General features: G+C 45.6%; 1 protein-coding gene across 3 annotated transcripts; it reads right to left on the reverse strand.

The window, feature by feature from the left end:
• Window positions 1–1,214: 1,214 nt before the first annotated feature.
• Window positions 1,215–9,349, reverse strand: LOC118219304 (aldo-keto reductase family 1 member D1-like). Of its 3 annotated transcripts, none has more exons than XM_035402441.1 (10): window positions 9,260–9,349; window positions 7,891–8,008; window positions 5,879–6,046; window positions 5,550–5,666; window positions 5,140–5,217; window positions 3,995–4,117; window positions 3,230–3,339; window positions 2,809–2,974; window positions 1,948–2,030; window positions 1,215–1,351 (listed from the first exon to the last, which is right to left on the reverse strand). In XM_035402441.1, the coding sequence occupies exons 2-10, from the start codon at window positions 7,981–7,983 to the stop codon at window positions 1,309–1,311; spliced, it is 981 nt and encodes a 326-aa protein (XP_035258332.1). In that variant the 5' UTR covers window positions 7,984–8,008; window positions 9,260–9,349; the 3' UTR covers window positions 1,215–1,308. The 3 variants fall into 3 exon arrangements, with proteins under 3 accessions (XP_035258332.1, XP_035258333.1, XP_035258331.1); XM_035402442.1 differs by lacking the exon at window positions 9,260–9,349 and adding an exon at window positions 8,309–8,327; XM_035402440.1 differs by lacking the exon at window positions 9,260–9,349 and adding an exon at window positions 8,182–8,272.
• Window positions 9,350–19,273: the final 9,924 nt, after the last annotated feature.

Here is a 19,273-nt window from a genome sequence, read left to right on the forward strand (position 1 = left end):
CCACTCCAAAACAGTAGATGGCGGTGATTCACCTTTTGCTGTTGTGGTGCGCTGATAAACTTGTTCTAGTACTTAAGTTTAGTTTTTTTTGTAGTATTATTTGTTCATTCGTCTTCGGTGGCCTACAAAAAGTATTGCCATGCTTACATTGGCAATTGTTTGCCCTTGGTTCCATCATCAGAAATTTTCATATCAGCTGTCATAGTACGAATGTGTGCACATGAATAATTTAGGCAAGGGCATATTAAGGACTAAATCTGGAGGGCCAGGGAACCTGTTTGGGAAACTGAAAATAAGACTGAGTTTTTATTTGTTAATAAACTGTCTTGCCATTTTTTGTCTTTGGTGTTCCTGTGTGTTCCCACACATGTATGCTGCTGTCAACTGTGTTTTTCCCCTGCACAAATAAATTAATTCATTAACAACAACAAACTATTGTTTCAGAACAGCAGTTACTATCTTTGCCACAATGTGCACGATAATATCATTTTCAGGACATTGTTTTTCCAAAAGTGGAACTTACAGTGCTGTGCCCTTGAAATTTTATGTGAATAATATTTTTTTTCATGTAATGCTGCTGTGATACTTTATGTGACATATAATATTGGCTGTAACATGATTTTGTTCATCTGTTTGTCATTATTAGTTTGATTTTCATTTTCTGGGCTCCATCTTGGAGCTGTTGCCCTTTGGCTCTATATAGAAATGGCTCCTCTTCTATGAATTCTTATTCTTTGCGCTATTTTAATGACAATAATAACATGCATATGTGAACAGAAAACGGTAAGCAGACAGGCATGGAATCCCCATGACACTCTTCACTCGATCAGTGACAATTTGAAATGCAAAATTCTTGCTTTTATTTAGAATTTTCCCTCCCCAGTCATCACTAGAAGTAATTTCCTTCTTGTGGCTTACTGTGAGTAGCTTCACACTGTTTAAGTTGCTCACACTTCAGAGTATGGCGTGGCAAATAAGAATGTCCTATATAGTTATAAATCAAGTTTCAGCTATACATGTAGTGCAACGGTAGAAAAATCCACCAAACACAATGCAGAGAAATGGCTGCAATATTGTGCAGATGGAAATTCAAGTCTGTCAGAATAGTTCATCCACTGAACCCATGAGACAGGCTAACACATGATGTGCAAGTGTATGCAGTCAGCTGATGAACACTGCACAAACAAAAAGAATAAAAGATTGTAAACAAAATGTTGGTTGTTTATTGCAGTTTTTCTTTATTGAGAAACTGTAGGCCCGAAGTGGTACAGGAATAGATTCTATGATATACTGAAGGTCTCGAGGCTGTTAGTATTCCTCGTGGAACGGATACTCTGGATGGTCACTCCACCTGAAATAAATGGAAGATGCAAAGAAGAATATTACATTACATTTATTTAGCAGACGCTTTTATCCAAAGCGACGTACAAAAAGTGCAAATCACGATCGTTGGACAACTACAAAACACAGGTTCAGTAAGGTACGATACTAATTTCGTACAGCTATTTATAGCCGAGAACACAGTTCAGTTCACGCAGTGAGCATTATTCTGACCTAACTTATGCCAAGCCAAACTAGGGAGAAGAACAAGCTACAATATTAGGACAAATACAAATTACAAAAAGTGCTGGAATGGGGGTACATGTAACATGAGTGTCATGAAAGGGGGGGATTTAAAGTGAAATGATAGAATGTCACATATTTGATAATGAGCTTTTGCTATATTGCATCTTTGTCTAGAAATAGCAGTGGCATGTACAGGTGCTCAACAAGACTCATGTATTTCAAAGAAACCAGCAGAGCTAATTTGCAGTGAAACAAAAAAATGTACTAGTGTTTAATCTCGCAAAGCTGTCAGACACCCTCTCCTATAGTTTTTCTTTTAATACGTAGTATTTGTAAAATCACATCAGAGGCACTCTGATGCTTAGATGATCCTTCTCTCACATGAGCAGCTCCACGAATCGGATGTTTTTGTTGAGTCCCTCGATGGCTTTCATTTCCTCTTCGGTTAGAGAAAAGTCAAATATCTGAAAACAGGGAGAAGCGGAGTTATCCAGCTGTGTTTCTCACGGCACAGAAAGCTGCCAGTTTAGGTACATAATCGCGTGGGTTGAGGTGCTACACCAGGGGAAGGCAACTCCAGTCTGGGAGTGCCAGAGATGTTCCGGGTTTTTCTTCCTCCACACCTATACCCACATGCCTGGATTAAGACATAAGGAACACAGACGAGCCATGTGCTGGAGGCAGTCAGCATTTCGCCATTCAGACGCTGAATATTCAGGTAAAAACTCATAGTATTCCATCAAACTCTGGCAATCAAACTCAGACAAAAACCAGGAACATCACAGGTACTCCAGGACCAGGGTTGCCTACCTCTGTTCACACTAAAATTAAGGAATGAATGCACATTTTCTTACATACATTTTATGCCTGTATTTACATAGGTGTATAATAATATGGGTTTATAAGGTAATGGCAATCCAAATCTAAATAAAGATGAGTCTTACAATAATTGTCAGCGTTTGAAAAAAGTGTAAATAAGTAATTTTGTGAAAGGATATTTGAAGGTGTAAATAAGGCTTTTCATAACTTGTACACAATTTGAATTTGTCTTGATCACCCTGATACAATAGGGTGTGCCAAATTACACAAGCATGGAAACGAGGCGTTCAGAGAATGCACGGAGAAAAGCAGAAGTGCTTGCGCCTGTTCTGCGGTTTCGGAGAGCAACCGTTCTGAAAGAACATTCCAGCGTCTCATTTCCGACGGGAGAGCCGTCTGTAGCGCTCGCGGTCTCGGACGCACCTGAAAGTTCAGCATAATACGTTGCGGGCTGAAGCTTTTAGGGATGACTACGACGCCTCTCTGAATGTTGAACCGCAGAGCCACTTGAGCGGATGTCTTCTTGTACTTGTTGCCGATGGCAACCAGAACAGTGTCCTCTAAGAGAGGAGGGCTTTTCAGATTAACCCTTAAAAAAAAAGGAAAAAAATAAAGTTTATGCAGCCTGTGACCTTATTGTCACTGATTTGCTTAACGTCTTCTTTAATATTATTAGATTGTAATGTCAAAATACACTTTCTGCCAGTACTGCACAGGTTTGATAACAAGATATTAATGCAAATTGAATCTAATTGAACGAATTCAGTTCACAGCCTAAATGTGCACGTTGCCGTTTTAATGGGATAACACCGCCCTCTACTGAAGAACTGGAAGCAGTCTGTACCAGGAAGCGTCTCTGGAGGTTCCCAGGGGACTGTACCCCACGATGACAATTTCGTTCTGGCGACAGTACTCCAGAAGTTTCGGCTGAGTGAAGTAGGGATGACACTCCACCTGCATCAAACAAATGAGATTACGAGTTTGTAAATGAAGCTCAGTTCTTTACAAAGTTCTTTACAAAGCACACAAGAGTAATTTCCTTCATTCCAACCACATCATATGTTTTTTTACTGAAGAACCGGAGAACATCAATCTCAGTCGCTGCCTGCCTCCAAAATCAGAATAGGGCGTTACAGTTTGTGAGACTGATTTCCTGAAATCTGATTGGTTCAAGCAGGTTTACGTGCCATGTTATAGGTCAGTGGCTAAACTGGCTTTAATTGATGTGTCCAAACATTGCCCCACTGGTACAAGATCATTACCGGACAGGCCATGTTTATTCAAAGCAAATAACATGATCAAGTCTGTAAATCCGGGGCGGGGGGGGGGGGGGGGGGGGGGGACGTTTTGGATTTGAATTTGTACTGACACAGCACAAGAAATGTGTTTGACAACAATCACTGATGCAGGATATTCCGTCAGAATGTGATTCAGTTTCAAACCTCGTATAACAAGTACGGGTGCTTTACCGGGTGTGCGAATTAAGACAATGAAATTTGCAATGCAAATACAGTGGAAGCGTTCCACCACCCATAACTGCCAACTTGGGTTGCGTGCTGAAAGGTACGCTTCGCTTCGAGCTTCGAAAGGCGCCAAACGCGGGGGGTACCTGGTTGGACACGGGCCTGTGCTTCAGGCCCGGCTTTTTTAGGATGAGCTCCAGCTGGCGGCGGTTGAAATTCGACACTCCGAGGGACTTCACGAGGCCCGCGTCTTTGCAGGCCTCCAGGGCCTGTTTCGAGAGAGAGAGAGAGAGAGAGAGGGGGGGGGGGGGGGGGGAGAGAGAGAAGGGCGAGACCGAGCCAGGGCTTGAAAATGTACTCCTCAGTGACAAAGTTCACTCAGACCGAAGGTCCTGCAGGCTAAAATAAACAGCACGTGATTAAGGTCACAGAACTTTAGTCCAGCGTTTCCCAACCGGTGTGCCGCGGCACTCTGACGTGCCGTCAGGCGAGGTCAGGTGTGCCGTGTGAAAAGTCCTTTAAAAAAAAAAAAAAACTCAAACGAACAAATCCCATTCACAAAAAGCCAAAATAAGTGTCATTAAAATGCATATGGCTTAATTAAAACCCCCAAAAAACATGTGTGCGTATGCGTGCGCGTGTGGAGGGGGGGGCTGCAGGGTGTTTATTTTTTATGCTTTTGAGAGTGCTGTGCCATGAGATTCTGTACATTTGGAAAGTGTGCCGCGGAAGGGGAAAGGTTGGGAAACGCTGCTTTAGTTTATAGAGGTCTTTGAACTTGTTGACTCCAGTGCCGTTTGTCCCATATAACTTTGCTGCTGCAGGTAACGATGCAGGCTTTTGCCTCGTCATTTAATTTTACCGCTGATTTCAGTATCACCCTCCTCGCTGTAATTAATTTTGGTAAAGGTGAACGAAGCCATAAAATGTGTTATTTGCAAGTTTTTACTGGAGCATGCATACAAGAACACCCCTGGTTTTGAGAACTCACATTTTCCACAAATTTTAACCAACAGGAGAAGAAAAAAAACACAACACAAAAAAAAAACAAAAAAAAAACGCTGCTTTGTACGTGCATTTCCTCAGCCGGGTTTGCTAGGACTTTGAGTACAGCAGGACACGGCGAGGCTCGTATTACAAAAGTACAGTCAGGCGAGAGAGGGAAAATGGGTGAGCGTGCGAGAATACCACGTTCTGGCTTTTCAGAGAGCGAGAAAGGGGCGAGACACCCTCAGATCACCTCTAAAGGAAAAAGGAGGCAGGGATTAGACAGGTCACGCGGAACACTCACCTCCCAGGTGGCACAGAGGTCTGTCTCGTGATAAATGTATTTTCCGTTCTCGTCCTTTGGGTAAAACGAGTCTCCAGGCTAGAAGGGGGTTTGCACAGTGCAATTAACAGAATAGGGGTTCGTTGAGATGCGTAACACGGATGCCCAGTGAAATATTTATAGTGTCTTTCATTACTGCGGTATTGTCTTCACAATAAGGTCGATACAGTTCACATAATAAGGTCGATACTGTTCACATTTTAAGTATTTGAATTTCAATTCATTTCCTTGAGGTGAGACTGACTTGAGGTGAGACTGACTCGAGGTGAGACTGATTTGAGGTGGGACTGATTTGAGGTGAGACTAGCTTGAGGTGAGACTGACTTGAGGTGAGACTGGCTTGAGGTGGGACTGACTCCTGCAGGGCGTACCTTAAAGGCAATGGGCAGCTCGATGATGTAGAGATCCACGTAGTCCAGCTGCAGGGCCTTCAACGTCCTCTCCAGGGTGGGCCTGACCAGCTCCGGAGGGTGGAAGGTGTTCCACAGCTGGTGTCGCAAACAAATCGGAGGGGAGGATCAGGCATCCGAGCCGCCCGGCCGGCGTTTAGCCCCGCCCTAGAGCGCCGCTGAGCCGGCGGCGTTAGCGCGCCACAGGACACTTAGCGGTAAAAGTCCGTTTTTTTCAAAAATCAACGGTCGAGAGACTGAGAGTTAGCACGGCGAGCCGGGGAGCGGGAGCGGAAGTGAAGGGCTCGTACCTTGCCGCAGTAGAAGATGTCCTCTCTCTTTACGGTCCCGTCCGCTATTTTCTCGCGTATGGCCTGGCCGACCTCGTGCTCGTTGAAGTACACCAGGGCCCCATCGATGTGCCTGTACCCAACTTCGATAGCCAGCTTCACGGCCTCGTAAGCAGTACCTTTGGGCGTCTGGGGAAAACAGGCAAGAGGTAGCGACACTCAAGACTATTATCCTATGTGGACTTTGCCTAATGAGACTGAGGGGATTTGATTAGGTTTTTTAAATTTGTGAAAGGGATTCATGAAACGATTTCTGAAAGATTTTTCAGGTTGGGTCCAGTCAGTAGAAAAATAGGTCCTAGGTGGAAATTAGTTACATCCTGCATGGATATCAGACAGTAAATTTGTCAAAGTTTGTAACAGATTGCCAGTCATGTAATGGAGGCAGACACCCTAGGGGGTACAAGTACAGGCTGGATACTGTAGGTTACTCAAGATGTTACCGAAAACAGGTAAAATGACCGTTAGCCCAGGAAGAAGCAGATCAAAAGTTTGTAGTAAAAACAGGAAGATTTATTACGCAGCCGGCTACGGGAACAACTCAGCAAGAAAGTCCAAAATAGTATTGGTGGGTGATTAGATTTATACAGTGGAATTCTATTGTTGAAAGGGATCACTGCCTCTGATTGGTGATAAGAGGCTGTGCTTTCCAACTGGACCATTCAAATTCAAACCCATCCTACCTATTCAAACAGGTACCATTCACATTGAAATTGAAATACAACAGGGGGGCTCGCCCCCTTCCCCCCTGGGGCCCAGCGGAAACTTCCCAAACGCAGAATACACAAAACTGTCTGTTTCCCAACAATACCTTCTAGACCAATGGTAACCAACCCTGTTCCTGGAGGTCTACCGTCCTGCCGGGTTTCATTCCAACCCTAATCTGGCTCACCTGATCGGTAATTATCAGCTCAAAGAGATCTCTAGCTGTTGAATGAGGTGCGCTTTGTCAGGGTTGCAGTGAAAACCTACAGGACAGTATATTTTCAGGAACAGGGTTGGCCAGCCCTACTGTCGGCTATAGGTAAATGACAAACCTTAGATTCGCTGTTTCTCATCATTATATATTCCTATGTACTTGGCACAGTAGGCGTCTGCATCATGCACACACAGGCTGGTTGAGATTGGAGACACGGTGACTTTTTAAGAGGATTTATACCAAAAAGCACAAATGCCCTGGACATTGAACATTTTCTCACATTAATGAACTCTTCATCGAATCTCTCAAGCAAATAGTTTCAAGTTTTGCTCATGGTGAATCTGTCTTTAAACAATCCCATACGCTCATAATCATCATGAAAAAAAACTTGCTCTAATTCACACAATAATAATAATATCTGAGTCATATTTACACGTGACACGAGAATTTGATGGTCAAAAGGTTCAAAGATTTGGGAAACTATTATTCACTTTGTTTTCAGCTGAATGGTTTTTCATTATGTCATATCTACCACAAAATGTTCAAAGGTAGTGTGCCAAGGAGTCCCTTGAAAAGGTTTGAATTTTAGCTTAGCTTAGCACAGGTACCGTAGAAATGAAAGCTAACAGATGGGACGTAATGTGCTGTCTGACATATAAATCACAGGCGAGGGTTTAAAAATCAGTTTTTGTTCCAAGCCGCTACTCAACACAAGCACAAATAGCAGGCCATAGTTCAAAGGTGCCATTGCCTTCTAGATAATGAGAATGACTGCCTGCGCCTATACTGTAATGGCAAAGCTAAGTGCACTATATAGACATACATCACCAACACTGAACAGTGATTTGAGATCAAAGCCAACTAGAGTTGATTTGGGACAAGTTAATCAGCAGCATTCAGAGAAGAAAAATCGCAAACTCATGAGAAACTCGGGGCGCGAGGCGGACCACAGACAGGTGAGACACTTCGTACTGTACCGCCGCGCGTGATAGGCCGAACTCCGCAGCAGGAGTCAGAACGGACGCGCGCGAGTGAGCGAAAATGAAACTCTTACTGTTTGCGGATCCCCGTAGGTGCCCAGTCCCAGCAAGGGGATTCTGTTTCCATCGTTCAGGGGTATGGAGTGGGTTTCGGCTGTGATACTCATCCTCCTCGCCGGCTGCACTCAAAGTCTTCCCCCGGAGTGAAAGATCAACACTTACATAAGGAGATCAAACAATTGAGCCTTTGTGTGTGCATGTAACAGAGAGAAAGAGAGAGTGAGTGAGAGAGAGAGAGAGAGAGAGAGAGAGAAAGAGAGAGAAAATATACGAGAGAGAGAGAGCAATTGCCAATGCACCGTTACCAGTGGGTAAGTATCCAGTGCAGCTTCTCAGCCAAACACGGTTTTTAGTACAAAGATCAGCTCATGCACCTTTGGTCTTAAGTAACCTCCCACCCCCCCCCCCCAACCCCCCTCCTCTCAGGCTCACCCTCTGAATATTTATGATTGTTGATGACTGAAGGAGAATGGCATCTCGGTCATAAACTGTTTAGAGTCGTATTCCCGTTCCACAAATCAAACCAGTCAAACCTCTTTCTTTCTCACTCTCACTCTCTCTATTTTTTACTCTCTCTCTCTCTCTCTCTCTCTCTCTCTCTCATTCTCTCTATTTTTACTCTCTCTGTCTCTCTCTCTCTCTCAAATTCAAATTCAAATTGCTTTATTGGCAGGAAATACATACGTACATATTGCCAAAGCATCATAAATCAATTCAAAATACAGATTTACAGTGGAATACTAATAACAGTGATACTAATAACATTCTATAAACAAAAAACAGAACAATAACAATATTAATGTTAAATCGGCACAAGCATTTAGAGAAAAATAAAATAAAATAAAATAAAATAAATAAATAAATAAATATAATTATGTAGGATGGTCACTCAGTGTCCCTCAGGTTATGGCAAGCTGATATATATTGCGTCGCAATTGGGGCTGTTGGTCCTTGTCCTAAAAGGACTGCACATTTTTCATTCTTTGATAAAGAATGGAAGTTTTTTATAAATAATTTTTTATACATTTCTCTCTCTCTCTCTCTTTCTCTGTCTGTCTGTCTGTCTGTCTCTCAATACTCTTGCCCAAAAAGGCCTTTTTTATTTATTCATAAACAATGAGCAATGAAACAGAACAACGTGTTGACCTTTTATTGCCGTTACTGGCTTAAAAAGTGGAAGTGTGCTGCATGTTCCCGAAGCACACGCTGAAACAATCAGGCTGCCATTGTAATGCACATTGCAAATAACAATCCATACAACCCTATGCTAACAATATCTGCAAGCTGAAGTAAGTAGCCATGCAAAAGAGCTTTGTTGAGTTTTTTTTTTTTTTGCATGGTTAGTGCCAATGTACTGTACTATGCTGCCAAAACCACACATACCTTTTGCATCAAGAGGAACGGTAGCTTATCTATTGATGTTTCTAGATGTGGAGGATTCCTTGAATTTCTTGGGGGAAGCACAGACTGTGAATCAAATAGAATTGATAGCTCGAATTAAAGTCACCAAATTGGATTTTGGACTTTGAGTCCCTGCTGTTTTCGGTTATCTTTTATGAAACTGGCTGTTCTCACCTCAGGTGAAAGTTTGTAGCCCAATTATTTTTTGGTTACTTGCCTTGTTTTGAAATCTGCGTCAAATTAGACAGCGGATATCATTTTCATATTTACAAAACAAGCGAGAAGGGGCATCGGGAGAGGGACCAGAGATTGTTTGGTGCGAAATGAAATCTAAAAGTTTGAATACACTAATTTGCGCAGGATAACTTCGCTTTTGTGTTTCCAGCTTTGGCACTGCGCCACTTTCAGCCAAACCTGCTGAATCATCTCCGGTTTCGCACTTATTTATGGAACATAAAAGCCAACTAGCATTTTACCTTTTTCCTAAAAATCCAGTTCATTTGATAAAATCACAAAGGTTTGGTTTGAATACCAGGAATCTTTCTTGAGTTACGGCTTGTCGGCTGAGACCCATATTTTGTACGAATACCATAGCTTTAGCGTCTTTGGCCAGAAGATGACGTCATTTTGGCTTGGGATTTTGGCCTGCATATCACAGCAAATTTCTGTTGTCAACAAAAAAATGGAGAGCTTCATTTCCACATTAGATTTCAGAGTTTATGTCATTTTACATGGGCAGTTGAGCTTTTTAAGCAAACAGACTCCACAGGCCCCTCCTGGGTGTCTTTTAAGTTATTTACGTTACATATATATAGTATATATATATATATATAGGACCTCAATAGGTGCTCTATTTAGCATTATATATCAATATCTTTATAATGCTAAATAGAGCACGTGTTGAGGTCCTTTTGCTCAGATGACTGAAGCATACACAGACACTATGGTTAGCATACACTTCCATGTGCCCTCTTGATATGGGGATAGTGAGATGACTTGGCAGTACACCCAGACCCTGGAACTGAGAACCGAAAAGACACTCCGCGTGGAATTCCTTACGTTTTTGATAGAACAGCGAGATACGCTGAGACGTTGCGCCACCATTTTAGAATGTTGTGTTGACGCGTTGACACGGGGAAGAATCAGTGGCATGTCACGATCACAAATTGAGATTGATGAGCGCGATGGGCAAAATGGCTGTTGGACAACCCGTTGGACGACGCTGGGCGGCATTTGTGAGATTGAAGACGTGAACCAGGTTTACCTGGAAACCTATTGTCCCTGCTATAATGTATGTATTCAATATCATGGAGGGATGTGGGCTTCTTGACAAGATTAGTGGCAAAGGAGGTACAATCAATATGGCTGCACTGAAAACAGATGAATAACAATTCATTCACTCGGGTCATTCGATCATCACACGTCTTTGAGCGCTACTCAGCCCAAGTGTATTTCCTTTTAAGGGTGCCTTTATAAATTTACCTGTTTAATCCACACAGATAGGCAGAAGGGAAAATTACAGAAACAGTGGACAAATGCAGACATCTCGAGGGCATTACTGGTAATAAGATGAAGTTTAAAGGGAAATCACAGATGGCATTTGTGATTTCCCTTTAAATGGGTCATCAACCTGTTTTTCCTCAGGAAAGTCATTTTAGTTTTGATAAACACCTACAACGCACTTTCTCACAACTATTTTATGTAGGTGGTTTGTGAATCCGCGAAACTTTGCTCAAAGACACCAGGAGCAGACCAAATCTTGGCTAGCTGAACCTGCATAAAACCAGATCTACAACAATTACAATAACAAAAAAAATTCATTCTGAATACCCATTGTTGCGCTCTTTCAGTTACAAGAGACAAACATCTGAAAAATGCCTTCCTTCCAAAGGTTATTATACATGTATTCCAGAGCACATGTTGGCAGTTGTCCTCCCCAGAGGTTCTGACACTTGAATTTATGTTTTATTTATTCGTCCTTGGCAGCTGGGGAACAGCTTGTGCCGGCTAACACAGAACAATGTCACCATGTGCCTTTTATTTTGGGGGCTAGGGGCGAAATTCCATTTCGAGTCAATCAGTGGATGGAATTATTTGAAATTAAATTAATTAATGAATAGAAAATTCCCAGCATGGTCTATGGAGGTGTTTTGCAGCTAGTTAGCTGAATTTCAGTTTTTTTTCCTTCAGTTAAATGACTTTAAATTGAATTGACCCCAAACATGTCCAACAATGCTTTGGCACGTACCTCGCTAGTGGTTTAAGTTCTTTGTCCTTGGCTACCCTCCAATGAACTACTGTCCAGTAACTGACACACGCCTGACCTCACAAGGCCTCACACTACCGCCGCTTATCAAAAGACCCTGCTCTATGGGATCACGGATTACAGACCCAGCAGGTCATCAGCCGTTACATTTGTAAGAAATCTGTCTCTGATGCCAATATGTCTGCTGGCCACACATTCCCTTGATCTTATCATTATCACAATACAGTTGGTACAATGGTAGAATAGCGACCGGGAGTGAGAGATTGGGAACCATTCAAGTCAACAGACGTGCTAATTCAATCACAACAGGACGGCCAATTGATAGGTGTTACAAGGACTGACTACATCCGTCTTGGTATGTGCATTCAACACTCCTGATCAAAGCTTCGAAAACAAATAAGAAGCAGACTCTGGAAAGGTTCTTGGTTCAGTCTGACAGTGCTTTGTCACTGCCGGTATTGGAAATAAACTTTGTACTTTTTCATCACGTTCGAGAGACGTCCTTTTTTCCTTACACATTACATTACATTTATTTGGCAGACACTTTTATCCAAAGTGACGTACAATAAGTGCATACCAGAGGTCATTGGAACAACTACAAAAAGTCAGATAAGGTACAATACTCATTTTGTATAGATATTTGCAGCCATGAACACATTAAGTCTAGTTCACACAGTAAACATTACTCTGACCTAACCAATACATAGTTCACACAGTAAACATTACTCTGACCTAACCTTTGCTGAGTCAAACTTGGAGGCGTGACAAGCTACGGCATCAAGACAATGATACAAGGCAAAATAAGTGCCGGATGAAGGTACATGTAGCAGGAAAGTGGCACAGGAGGTACATGTGTACCATGAAAGAGAGAAGTGCTAGAAATGATCTGCAGAGTGGTGATAGTTAGTCAGTTGAGGTGTAGGCTGAAGAGATGAGTCTTCAGACCGCGGAGGAAGATGGGCAATGAGGGAGCGGTTCATAGGGGAACACAGAGTTTGTTCCACCACCGGGGAGCTAGGGCGGAGAACGTCCATGGTAGGGACGAGTGAGACAGGGCACATCAGCCCTGTGCTAGTGCCTGTGAAAGCCTCCAGTATCATTAGAGATCTCTCCTCTAGTGATGCCAAAACATTTCACTTCGATGCACTCATCCGCTGGCTTATCAAGGGGCGCGGCCAAGGACAATACCATGGCGATGGACATTCCGTACTGCGACAGAGCGTGACGGTAACATCGAGGCCTCTGGCTCAAGCGGCCACACTGCCACTGCTGGTGGTTTTCATTGAGCTCACACACCTGCCTGTGCCTCCCCTCCAACCAGCAGCCACAGCAGCCAGTGACGGACTACGTTTCCCATCACCCTCAGCCAGTCCTCTGCATCAGCTGATTGGACGTCCCCAAGTTCCACTGAAACCGGGGGCCGCCCGGCCCTTCTCTGTGTCTGCTGCTGTCAATCAAAGAATCGCAGGCCAGTAAAGGCAGTTTTCGCGCCACCAGAATCAATCACGTTTACCACCAGTGATGGAAGTGACCCAGGTTTTGTAGTAATGGTTAAATCAGGCTGCCAACATTTTGGCTGCATTAAAAGTCAGCTACCACCCTGATTATAGAAGGGAAAGTTTCAGAAGATAATGGAGAGGAAGCAGAGTGAAGAGGAGAGGACAGCTTGTGTGTTGGTGAGGCTGGGCACATCAGGCAGAGCTATTCTGTGTCCTTTGTGCTCTTTACATGTGGTGATAAAAATACTCGCAAAACATATCTAGGAAGCTCATTAGCTAGCATCCTTTGCATTATAATGCATTATAACACACCATAAATGAAGCAAAGAGCTATGTGTGTGGTAATGACACATGGTCACACACAATGTAAGGAAATGTAAGGACACAATTGGTCCTTACATTTCTTTGGGTGAGGATATCAATGTGAAAAAAAAATGTGACCAGGAATAAGCAGGTTAGATAATGGATGGATTGATGGATAGTCTAGATTTGGCCGATCTCAGAAGGGATACAAACATACAGGGACTTGACTGCCGACCTTTAATACTGAGACTGAATTAACACCATGGTATCATTATTCTTGGGAGGTATTTGTTGGGCTGTTTGGTTCCAAGGAAACTCAAAATTGACTACTAAATTAACTGCAGTGTAATGTGGTGTGAAATAAAAGTAGTTGCGTAATAATGGAAATTTACAAAGGTTAATCACTGAATATTGTTTTGGAAAATTAACCCAGTATGAACTTAGTCAATTTCCCATGGCTTTGGATACAGTCAAATCAGGGCAGAACTCTCACGGTAGAACACGGGAAGGCAGATATCAACTTCAGTTTTCCCACATTTTACCAAAAGAGGGCGCTATTGTCGAAGTTTCCCAAGCTCGAACGTCTCTTACAATTTCTTTCAAGCAAAAGTATAACTAAAATTCACCGCTAGATGTCGAAAGAAGGCTGTACTCCTCCTTTAAAGAGCTGACAGGTACAAGTAATGGGGAAAAAAACAGCAACGTATCCATGCAAAGCGGAGGCCTCCGCACATGCCTGGGTCGTGGATATTAATAAACAAATAACATCCCAGTATGCAGTGTATAAAAATGACGGGGTTGACCAACAATTATGGCTAGCAAGGTTGCCAGAGGAGACCTCAGTTTACACAAAGGACAGCATACTCACACCTGTATGAGTTTTAATGAGCTCCTGGTACATGAGGGTTCCAGGTGTGACACAAACAAGGCTCAAAATGTAGAGATATTGTGTGGCTCCCGCAGTAAACACTGAGGTGTTGTGTGACTCTATCAGTAAACACTGAGGTGTTGTGTGTCTCTGTCAGTGAACACTGAAGTGTTGTGTGTCTCTGTCAGTGAACACTGAGATGTGGTGTGACTCTGTCAGTAAACAATGAGATGTTGTGTGACTCTGTCAGTAAACAATGAGATGTTGTGTGACTCTGTCAGTAAACACCGAGAGATTGTGTGACTGTCAGTAAACAATGAGATGTTGTGTGACTCTGTCAGTAAACAATGAGATGTTGTGTGACTCTGTCAGTAAACACCGAGAGATTGTGTGACTGTCAGTAAACAATGAGATGTTGTGTGACAGTTAACGCCCAGCTCAAGAGAACACTCTACTGCCACAGAAAGTGCTGACTCTGCAGGGCAATCGATCAGATTTAATTTGCATTGCAAGAAAATATGCAATTTATCCGTCGGCCATTTTTACAAGCAAGACAGGTTCTACAATGTGGCGCTGCTGACTGACAACCGGGAAACCGACGTGCCACATCACCGGCTGCCGCTAGAAGCTTCCGTAAAAAAGGCCCCTCAGTCCAGGGAGCTCACCTGGCAGGCGTTCCGCTACTCGCGTGGAACCCGCAGCGAATCGGACAGGAAGACCCAAGGTTCCGCTGCGGCTGGAGCCCGTTTGTCGATCGTCATAGCGGTGAACCGGTCGCGTGTGCCAGCTGGGCACGAAGCACACGGCGGCACGGTGATCGTGCAGTGACCCCCACGGTGACCTCACAGCTCGGCTGGCAGACCACCGGGCCAAGCGAAGTGGGGGGAGGGGGGGGGGGGTCTTGCTTTGGAGAAGACGAGCACGTGTCCGTTGCAGTGACAAGATTTACGGGCCATTTACAGTTGCTCGAGAAAAAAAAACTATGGCCTAAAAAAAGGTTCCCTGGTTCACAACATTGTGTAAAAAGAAAACCTGAGACACCTTAATGTTAAAATCTTCACAGATTCTCACACTTCACACCACTTTCTTTGCTAATAATCTCATCTTGTCTCCACTGTAGAAAATTGTGGAATCAGGTTAATTTGAGTGCGTAGCCTGTGGCCGGGCCTGTGTGCCATCTAGCTACAGATGTGGTATGAAGGAAAGCTTTTGTTCCTCTAGAATGCCAGAGCTTATGCTATTTGTGATGGAAGCTTCTGGAGTGTCACCTGATGGTGGAAAGGAAACAGCCTTTTCCCCTCCGGAGTAGAGTCACTGTGATGTGGTATCTTTTTTTCTCTCTCTCTTTCTCTCTCTCTCTCTCTCTCTCTCTCTCTCACATACACACACGGAGTTCCATCTAACAAAAGGGACTTGGTCATGCTCGGTAAGCAACATAGCCATCCACACTGAGCACATGAACCTTGTTACTGTGAGTCACTGGGACATGGAGAGAAAGAGGGGGGGGGAGAAAAAGAGAGAGAGGGAAGGAGGGAGAGGAAGAGAGAGAGAGAACAAAACATTCCCCGCCACACTCTCAGCGCCCAGTTAATAGTTGTTTATAGTGCACCAGTGTTGTTCTCATACTTGCCTACTGTGTTTCTGCCACACAGGTGTATTTGTCACGCAAATCCCCAAGCTCCATTTCAATTAAACCGACTGGAGGAGAGAGAGAGAGAGAGAGAAGGAAGGCACGCGGACAGTACAACGAGGGGAAATTGGCCAGACTGGAGAGATGGAGGAAGAGCAGGGATAGAGTCTAGAGACGGGGGGATGGAGGAACAGAAGGAGAGAAGAAGAACAAGGTGGATGGAGTGAGAAGAAGGAAAGGGGGGGAGGAAGATGGTGTCTCACGGACAACTGATTACCCCATGACTGTAGTGAGCGGAGCAGGGACCAGATAAGCGTAATGACCGGGGGGGGGGGGGGGCAGAATCCCGCCGTCGGCTGTCTCTCCCGCGCTGCTCGTTCGCCCGCCCGTGACGCGTCTCGCCGACGCGAGCGTCAGCGTTCGCTAAGCGCCGCGGCCTTCGCGGGGTACGCGTCGCGCCGCGCGGACGAGGCCCCCGGCCGGATCTCGGATCTCGCCGAAACCCGCCGCTGTGAAATCGCCGCTCCTCGGTCAAAGCGAAAGGAAGAACTGCGCTAGACGTGAGGGGACGAGAGAGACGTCAATCGGGCTTCATTCAAGACCCGTCGAGTCTGTTATCACAACACAGCTGTTTAATATGTGAGTTTTTACACTGGCCTTGTAGAGCAGGGCCGCCCAACCCTGGAGATCTACCATCTTGTAGGCTTGCATTTCACTGCACGCCCGATTCTACTGATTATCAGCTCAAAGATATCACCGGCGGTTGAATGCAATGTGCCTTGTCCGCGTTGGAGTGTGGATATGCAGGATAGTAGATCTCCTGATACCGGGTTGGGCAGCCCTGCTTTACAGTCTTCCCTATAACAACAACTATACCCTCGCACCCACATCCCCTTGACGAAACAAATGGGGGTCAATGCAGGTAGTTAGATTCTGCGATGTTCAGGTCATTGGGTTCTGGTTTTTTATTTTTTTGAACAGGTTGCCACAACACTATTTTCCGCCGTGACCTTACACGGCCTTGCCGCAAACGTAAAAAAAACAAACAAAAAAAAAACAAAAGAAAAAACGTCCAAAAATATTTTCATCGCAACATTGGAAACTACTCCTGTTCGTTAATAGGGCCGTTTATTTTTAACCCCAGTCTCAGGATGGAAAAACAGATGTCCCTGTCACAGAGAAGGAAGGGTACGGCCGAACACTGCGGCGGCCCTGTGGCCTGCCCCTCTGTCCCAGCTCCGTCTCGACCTCCCTTTTCCCCGGGACGCGCAAGGCTCTGGCGAGCAGAAGGGTAAGAGGCTTTTCTGCGCCGATCCCCTGGCAACTGTCACTCGCAGTCAGTCACCTGCAGTTGACTGTCGTGGAGAGGGGGTGGCCCCCCGCGCGACCGAGTCTGGCCCCCTCGACCTCTCTCTCTCTCTCGCTCTCTCTCTCTCTCTCTCTCTCCCTCTCTCTCTCTCTCTCTCTCTCTCTCTCTCTCTCTCTCTCTCTCTCTCTCTCCTCTCTCTCTCTCTCTCTCTCTCACCACTCGGGCCCCCGGCAACCCGTCACCCTGTCAGGGTGGGGGAAGCGGGATGCCCGGGACCAGCCGGAGGGCCCGGCCTTTTTTTTTTTGTGTTTTTTTTTTTTTTTTGGGCAGGATGCCCTAATGCTAACGGTAGCTCGAGAGCCGGCTCCCTCCGGTTTGCGCCAGGTTTCTAATTCGTTCCGATTAGCCGGGGAGGGAAGATGAGCGTCAGTTGGATTTGAATAGGAAGCCGGGGCACTGAAATTGCTGTGACGCAGGTCGGCGTCGACCCTTCCTGCTGGCTCAGTGACCCTGAACCGGGCTTCTGTGCCTTCTGCCCTTCCGGGCCGAACCGCCATCTTGGAAAAGAATCAAAGGCTTCCGACCTAAATGACCCGATTGATCCTTGAAAGAGAAGCTAATTTGACTTAAATGGCTTTCAGAGAAATGGATTTGCATGGAAGGAAAATTGGTTATTTAAGTGCTACAGGCTTTCCCATCAGGCTTGAAGGTCTCATCCAGCCACTACAGGGAAAACAGGAAGTGACCTCATGCTGAAAAGAAATGATCAGAAGCCAGGGGGTTATACTTTCACCAACTCTTTAGGTCAGGGCTACCCAACCCTGTTTCTGGAGATCTACTGTCCTGTGGGTTTTTACTCCAACCATATTTTGGCACACCAGTTTCTGCTGATTAGCAGCTCAATGAGATCTCTAGCTGCTGAATGAGGTGGGGCTTTGTCAGTGTTGGAGTGGAAACCTACAGGACGGTAGATCTCCAGGAACAGGGTTGGGCAGACCTGACCTAAAGAGTTGGTGAAAGTAAAGCTGAAGAAAAGGCAAAATAACAGAATGATGTCACTTCCTGTTTTTCATGAAATGTGTTTTTGACTGTGGTTATGGCGTCTCTATAGCCACTGAAAGGACTTCTGAAAAGTCCTAATGCGCGCTGAACACAGCGTTCAGGCCGCTTCGCCCCACGCACGACTGCACCTTTCGGCGACGTCGGCGGAAAATGTGCGGCGAGGGACGGGGCGAAGGCGCCGGGCGGTGTGCGGCTCCCTCGGCAGTCCCCCCCCCCCCACCCCCCCCGATCTTCGCCAGAGATTGGGACGCGTGTTTATGTAATTAAAACAATCGATTAGCGCCGCGCGGCATCGCACCTGCTGAGGCCTGCACCCCACCCCACCCCCACCCCCCCCCGCCGGCCTGGGGGACCCTCCGCTCCGGGGGCCCCTCCGGGATTCGCACTTTGTTTTTCTCCTTGAGCGGCGGGCCCCAGAGGGGAAGAGGTCGCCCGCGCGGCACACGTATGCACGCAAACAAACACGCGGGCGTGTACCTCTCACCACGGTGACAGGGATAGGCTGGGGAGAGTGTGTTCAAGTGTTCTTACTCCCTCCATATACTCCAGCCCCCCCCCGCCCCGCCCCCCCCCCCCCAACCCAACCCACCCTCCATCCGAACATACACACCCCCACCCCCCTTTTTAAATCTCCAATCCTCTTTGTGAAAGTGACGTCTGCTCCTGTCAAGAACAGGGCTTAGCCTAGAGAGAGGGAGAGGGGGGGGGGAGAGAGAGAGAGAGAGAGAGAGAGAGAGAGGGGGGGAGAGAGAGAGAGAGAGAGAGAGGGAGAGAGGGAGAGAGAGAGCTGTTCTCAGGACAGCCATCGGAACAAAACACTCTGCCTGCCACACACTCCCAGCGCACTCAGCCCCAGAGGCACTCTCTCTCTCTCTCTCTCTCTCTCTCTCTCTCTCACTCAGGTCATTTTGCCCCTCTCTCCACCGCTCTGCGCTCATACCCTGAGCTGCATCTGGGACCGGTGCACCCTGCACCCTCTCGCAAGGTCACCAGGGCTGGGAATCGCGCTCTCCGCGTGCAGGTGCGTCTCTCTCTCTCTCTCTCTCTCTATCTTTCTCT

This window comes from Anguilla anguilla, chromosome 19 (assembly GCF_013347855.1).
Source record: "Anguilla anguilla isolate fAngAng1 chromosome 19, fAngAng1.pri, whole genome shotgun sequence".
NCBI lineage: Eukaryota > Metazoa > Chordata > Actinopteri > Anguilliformes > Anguillidae > Anguilla > Anguilla anguilla.

Coding starts and splice junctions, on each gene's coding strand:
- LOC118219304 (XM_035402441.1), bottom strand. CDS start 7,983: ATGAGTATCACAGCCGAAACCCACTCCATACCCCTGAACGATGGAAAC. Junction 6,047..7,890: donor CCTACGGGGATCCGCAAACA/GTAAGAGTTTCA, acceptor TGTTTTCCCCAG/ACGCCCAAAGGTACTGCTTA. Junction 2,975..3,229: donor ACCTCCAGAGACGCTTCCTG/GTACAGACTGCT, acceptor TTTTTTTTTAAG/GGTTAATCTGAAAAGCCCTC.